The sequence below is a fragment of the Gavia stellata genome, chromosome Z (assembly GCF_030936135.1).
Source record: "Gavia stellata isolate bGavSte3 chromosome Z, bGavSte3.hap2, whole genome shotgun sequence".
Classification (NCBI taxonomy): domain Eukaryota; kingdom Metazoa; phylum Chordata; class Aves; order Gaviiformes; family Gaviidae; genus Gavia; species Gavia stellata.
The window spans coordinates 61442732-61449835 of NC_082637.1; the positions used below are offsets into that span (position 1 = coordinate 61442732).

Consider the following 7104-nt stretch of genomic DNA (forward strand, 5'->3'; position numbering starts at 1 on the left):
AGTTGCAAATAAGATTAAGAGTTCTGTAACCTCACAGATGACTGATGAGCATATGTCACCGAACAGGCCCTACAGTTATCCTTCCTCTTTCTAAAATTTAAACACGATTCTCTACTGTCATTCCAAGAACAGACGGACAGACGGCTCAGGACAGCAATGAATCTAAGTTAGTTTTCAACATGCATTGCGCCATCCAGAAGTGCAAATACACAGGCTGAACTTCAACAGATCTGCCCAGAGTGTTCTACATATTAAAAAAAAATTACTCCAAATCTGTGATCAACCAGCTGGTTTTTTATCAGTGCAATCCACACCATAACTAAACACTTGAGCTTTCTATAAGGAGGCAGCTCTTGGCACAGTCTTGATTTGCTAATAACCTATTATGGCCTCTTTATTAAGAATGACAATTTCACCTGTCAGTCTGACCACCACACTTAAATTCATATAGGTTTAATAGAAGTATTCCAGTTACTCCACTGTCATTATATATACATTTGGCAGCTTTCTTCTTTTCTTCTTAAGAAGCATTGACCTAAGAACAATACTAGCATTAAGGAATGAACAAACAAGTTCCTCCCATTTGCCAGCACTTCAAACACTTACTAAGGCCTTAAAATATTCACATGAAGTAGGTGTGCTATGTGGAAAGTTGATGACACAACTAGAAGACGTTGTCTTTTACCTGTAGTTTAAGTTGCCATCTTTAATTTACATCCTAAAAGCCATAAAACCTTGCAGTTATTTTTATTGGATAATTAGATTTCATCTCTAAAAATGTAGATGTGATGAATGGCAGCATAACTTCTCCAATGCCATCATCTAGGGATTAATCACTAAAGTCTCTTCAGGGAAGGTGGAACCTGGCTGATACTAACTTGACCTGAAAAACAAATGCTACAAGGACATCTCAACACTTAAATACTAGTATAGAAATTATTTTTTAACTATTCTCATCCAAAGCCTTATTGTCCTGCCCTATCTGTTAGATGTTTAGCTACAATGTGTACTGACCCACAAAAGCCAGATTAATCATAACCCAACTTCCTTTGCTCTAACAAAAACAAGAGTATTTTTTCTTCATCCATTTAACAAAAAAAGGATACTTTACAGTTGTTCTAAGTACAGTGGCTTTAAAGCAGTGGTTGGCAGACACCCAATTAAAAAAGAAAAAACCCAAAATAATTAAAAAGTCCTTCCAGTAACAAAACTAATCAGGGTATAAAATACTAGTGCTATCCGAAGTTCAGACAGATTAGACTGGAACAGTCTTAAACAGTGGTTCTGTTGTTTTGTTTAATAAAATTATTACAGACATGAGGAATAAACAGTCCTTCTTGTACTCAAAATACTGAGATTACTTCCACCTCGTTTGCTACTACAGCTATGAACTGCAGCATATCAGGTTATTGCATTACAAGATACAATCACACATTTATGCAACCTTAAGTGCCATACCGAAAGTAGGTATCAGTCAGGTAACCATGTTCTACACAAAGAAGTGTTTTCTATTCTGGAAATAAAGGTTTCACATGTACTTGAAACAGAAACAGCCAGAAATTAAGAATTAAGTTTCACTTGGAATCTTCTGAGAAGCTGAAATACAGCAAATCAGATGCTAATGATAACAATAACCTCTTTTCTGGGACAGCTAGAAAATAACCTAATAAATTCAGTTAGACACATATATACAAAAATCTACACATATGTACCCAGTCACTGCAGATAACTGCCTACTATGTTCATTCCTTGTGTAAAAAGTCTAGTGTAACACTGAAAGTGTGTTAAGGATTACTTCATTATTCTTCAGTACATCAGGAAATAAACTTTCCTAGATGTACATTAGCATTAGCAAGTTTTATAGGTATATTTTACCTTCCTCAGTGATGGTTTCTGTAATTTGGAGGATAAATGAAATAATTAGACCCCAAGCTAGAGTACAGCAGTAGCTCACATAACTTCAAAACTCCAGTTGTGTTTTGTGTGCTTTTATCTAAACTCTGAAGCTGCAAGACCTGAATATTTTTGCAGTTTCACATGCAGCACTGAATTTCTTGTCTGATAATTATTCTTGCTTTTTCTGCTTCTCAAAGAGTTTCCACCTGAGAGTCTTCAGTGCCCGATTTTCTTTCTACAGTCTAGCCAAAGGAAAAGTACTTGTTCATTAAGAATGCCACAAGGTCTGTAATAGCCATGGTTTCAAAACAAGCATCAGAAGTTTCCTTATATTAAGGTCCTAAATCTGAACAAGATTAGATAGCTACCTCTCTGAGGTCTGGTATACATCTACAGTTAGATAACAGGACCAAGACCTGGATAAGTGGCATAATCAAAACCTATAGCATCCTATGGGGACAGAGATTCTAATGACACAAGACCTTTTTATGATTGGAAACCTATTCACACTGCTAATAAGAGATAAAATTAAAATTATACTGAATTCATTATTCAGCTGAGCATTATTCAGATCAGCACAGCAAACTGGGTTTTAAGAAATATTGTTATAGCAAATTTAGAAGTGCTGGAAATAGTCAAGACACTTTGTCTAGTGTAAGATAATCTGAAACTTTTCAGTGTCACATTCAGGGCATTTTGCTTGCCTATCCGTATTCTTAAGCTACAAAAAAATATACATGCATGATCTAATAGTCTTCTACTACTCAGCTAGCATTGCAATCTGCTATGTAAGAAGTTCTTCCACACCTCCCTCCTTTTTACTATGTTACAGAAAATAAATTTGAGCTAACAGCAGGACAACTGCAACAGTAATCACCTCCTGGTCCTACCAGCTGTAGCATGGCCTTTCAAATATGAGCAAGGAACAACAGGCTCTGCCCAAAACTCTCTAGATACTTCTTTTCTAACACAACATGTGTATGCCAAGAAAAGATCAGATTCTAAACAGGCTGAAATCATAAAGAGTTCATGGAAACACATACTGAGAGGCACTGGTTCTTCTAAGGGTTTTCCAAGCAACACAAGTAGCAGCAAGATCCTTCTAGGTTTTAAGCAGAACCTCCTGCTTACTTCTCCTCAGACCATCACAGTTACCTCAGTGTGGTTCTAGGCAGGAATACAGCTATCCATATCCTGCACATCTTCATCACAGGCTGCCTGGTCTTCTAGCACTCAATCTCTTCTTCTACATCTCCCCCCACCCCTCTACAGCAGTCTTACTCTTTGTGAGCAACAAGGATGAGCTTTAAAGCCTCATAATTTTTCAGGAAACGCAGTTTTCTTCTCTAGCTGGTCCAATAAATTTTAAGGGTTCTGAACATTAACCAAATAGCTCCATTTAATGGACAAGCATCTAAGCTTTACAACCCTCACATTTGTACATTTGGTACACTAATGCTTCCCTTCCTCCTCAACCATTATTACTACTTTCTAAGCCTAAGGCTTGCCAAGGCCCTAACAAGGCTTACAAGGTTACAGAAAACCGAAAATATGGACAATCGTATCTGAAGCTGAACAACAGAAATTAAGGATCCATCAAACAAAACCAGATTTTTTTTAAAGCCATCTTAATTACCCAAAGTCCCACCCAACCATGCCAATGTACTTTTTTAATTGGCAGGCAACAAAGTACATGATAGAGCACTACAGTTTTGTCTATTGGTTTATCTCATGTGTTTTAATCCCTGGCTCGTCTGTCTCAACCTGTGAAGCGCACATGGAGCACTACTTCCTTGTGAGCAATGAGGACACAGTATAAACAAGAGCATGAAGTACTGAGCTGATGGGACCATGGACTCAGTAGTGATCAAGAAGGTAGGGAGGAAAAGAAGAAAAGGAGGAACAGAGTGAAGTACAGAGACTAGCACTGTATGAGCAACTTCCCTATCCAGGGCACTAGGGTACTTTCTTCCCTTAGTGAAGCAGACAGCTAGAGGAACCCTGCCTCCCCTCATCCGCCACCCAAATCGCCACCCCTCTTTCCCTGCCTTCCGCAGCCCAGGCTCCCGCCTGCCCCCCCCGCTCCTCCGCGGCTCCAGGTTGGACAGCGAGATGTGCCCCGGACAGCAGAAGGCCTGCAGGGGCCGGGTCCCATAAGGAAGGCGGAGAAGAGGGCTGCAGGCCCGCGGCTCAGGGCAAGGTGGCAGGGACGGGTTACCTTGGAAGACAGCCAGGAGGCTGTAGGCAGCCAGGTAGCCCTCAGGGTTGTTGCAAAGCTGCAGAACTTTAGGGGTGCAGCGGCCCCACCCGCAGGGCCCCTCCTCAGCCTCAGCCGCCGCAGGGACGCCGGCATCTGCCCCGGCGGGCCTCGCCCTGCGCTGGTGGCCGAGGTCGGGGCTATGTGGCTCAAACACCGGGTTCTCGATACCGCCACCCTTCATGGCGCAATAAAACCGCTGCCCAGCTCCGGCTGCAAGTGACGCCCGGCCGCAACGCTCCTCTAAATAGGACGACGGCGGGCCGGCCCCGAGAAGGGCAGGTGGCGGCGCTTTCCCCCTCCTCCCGAGAAAGGCGGCCCGGCCCCGCCCCGCCCCGCCCGGGCCGCTGTGGTCTGTGTCCCGCGGTTCCCGCCGCCCAACGACACTCCTGCGTTGGTGGTATCGCACCTGAGCCCGCGTCGGGGAAGGGGCTGAAGGGGCTGCAGTGGCCGCTGCCCCACCGCCCTCCCCCCGCACCTGCCCCTCGGCCGCTCGGTGAAACGGCCTCCAGCCCCACCGGGCCGTGGCCCGCGTCTCTCTCTGCCAGCCGGGCTACTCCACATCGGCGCCGCGCTCCGCCTGAAGGAAGATCCCACGCACCGGGAGCCACGTAACGTTAATAGCAGCGATTAGCATTAACGTCGGGCGGATCAGCCCGGGGTGCGGCGAGAGCTGGCTTGTGTTTTGTTTCAAGTTCATGCGTTCAGATCAAGTTCTGCTTTAAACTTCCAGTTAGCGACTGGTGGAAGCGTGCCGCGGACCCTGCCGCCCGCGCGGCAGAATCACGGAGGGCACGCGTGAGGAGGTAACGTGGTGGAGGTCAGGGGATGCGAGTGGCACATGCTTAGCAGCGGCAGCAAAAACGACACACCGATTTTATCTAGCAACGTTAGGTCTGAAAAAAATAAAAAAAGAAAAACTCAAGTACCTGAAAAAAGTCGTCATGAATGTTTCTTCTGAGAAACAAAAAAAATTCAAAATGTTCTTCATAAGTGTTGCAAAATGTTAAAGGGATGTTTTTCCAGATACGGTACTTTCCCACTCAAGGCAAGGGAGTTGGCACATGACCCGTGTGGGTGTGGAAACCCATCTCCAACAAAAAAACCCCTGGACATTTGCAAACGTCATCCTTTGGAAATATTCCCCTACTGTACCACAGAAGGTTTACAACTACAGGAGCTTCCAGTCATTGAACAAGTTACTCAGTTGCAGACATCAACCAGGAGAGTTTGTCAAGTGTACAAGGAAGTACCAAGTTCGTTTGCATATAGTGGGAATTGTTTTACTCATCTGCACAAGAACAACTGGGAAGAAGTCCAGGGATCAATTAACCGTCACCACTGGTGTTGATGTCTGGGCAGTACAGATTTGTCCTGAAGAGTCCTTCCACTTGCAAGAGTTCAAAACATTTTAGAGACAAGTGAAATAAGACTAAAACTGGAGACATCAACAGTGGCTTTGGTTTCACAGTGAACGCCAGGACATCCTGAATTCCCAACCATCCTCTCTTCCCCTGGTGTCACAGCTCTTCAGAGAGAAGCGCACGTTTTCAAGTATTCATTAGCAGCACAGAGGCTACATGGTGATGACCTTCTGCAACAAAAACCCCAATAAAATGCAAACAAATACAGGCAAAAGAAGACTTTACTAACCTGCTATTCCTGAAACAGGTTAGTGTGCCTGTTGGTTTAGGCACATCCTTAGACCTCTCAAGAGGCTATTAACCGGGATATATCTTGATAACGAGTTAGGAAAAAACATTCCAGACTACAGGGGTTTTTTCTTCCCCCTAATTAAAATAAAGTAGGGTATGTAATTTGAAATAATATCCTGATCTTCACTGAAGTGTCTATATGCTAGAGTAGTAAGAACAATCCACAAAGTTGTTAGATTATAATACTGCTGATGAGACATAAAAACCTCCCTTGATCTGCCAGGTCAGCTAAGTTTGTTGTTATCTTCATTTAGTTGTCACCCTCAGAACTGATGGTTTTGGTTTTGTCATTACAGGAAGGTGACAGAAGGGAAGGGGAAAAAGAGAAGTGAATGGAGCTCACTATGAAAAATAGTGTGTTCAGCCAAAGCCGAAGAAAATTGGGGATGGTAGCATTGTGGTGTCCAGTCTAGGCCTAGTCTGGGAACTAAATAGGGAATTGAATAATCCAGGGAATTAAATAGGAGTGAACTCTTGAGAGTTCATACCATGCTTGTAGAATACAGATTTTAGGAGAAAGCCACAGGAATAGGGAGAGAGAGAAGGAATAAAATACGATGTATTTTTGCACTGGTTATGTTGCCTGAGTGATACTGTTGTTCCTCAACAAGCAATTTACAGAGAAATATAGTAGATCCAACCGGCTTTTATAAACTGCTTTAATATGAGACATTACTTAAAGTTGTTAAAGAAGTTTAAATTCCTGACACTCAGGACTGGTTACACAACCTATCTGAAAATCACAAAATACAACTGGTTTCTAGGAAAGTATCTAGAGTGCCCAGATAAACATGGTAATAGACTGTGAGGTGAATAATCTGTTGGGCTAGATGGAGGTTGCTCATGCAGAAGGCAAATGTGACCTACAATTAATAAGTCTATTGCTATTAGTGCTAACGGAGACCTGCTAAAGTTGTTCTACAAGCTGCTATCTGCCCTACTGTGTACCACTTGGATCCTCAACTTCCCAGAAATCACTTTTAAAGGAGAAAATGTGCAGAAAGATTCCTAAAGACATTTATTTTCCAACAGGCTTGTTCAGTCTAGCAAAGTGAAGTGCTCCGTGAAATAATAAGCAACTGTAAGAAGGACAAAAAGCAAGCAAAAAATTTAGAACAAATGAGAAAACTGACCACAATTAATTTTCTCTTAGAAGTTAGAAGGCTTTTAATCTTCAGTAGAGGAGAGTTTTGGAACAAACTTCTGATGGATTTATTGAATTCGAACACTTTAGAT

The 7104-nt window shown here is 42.8% G+C and overlaps 1 protein-coding gene across 1 annotated transcript in view; it reads right to left on the minus strand.

Moving 5' to 3' along the window:
* The window catches only part of SLCO4C1 (solute carrier organic anion transporter family member 4C1), a 28948-nt gene extending 24611 nt beyond the window's left edge, over positions 1-4337 (minus strand). Inside the window, exon 1 of the mRNA XM_059834205.1 lies at positions 4115-4337. Within this exon, the coding sequence (XP_059690188.1) occupies positions 4115-4337 (223 nt within the window). The remainder of the gene's footprint in view (positions 1-4114) is intronic.
* Positions 4338-7104: the final 2767 nt, after the last annotated feature.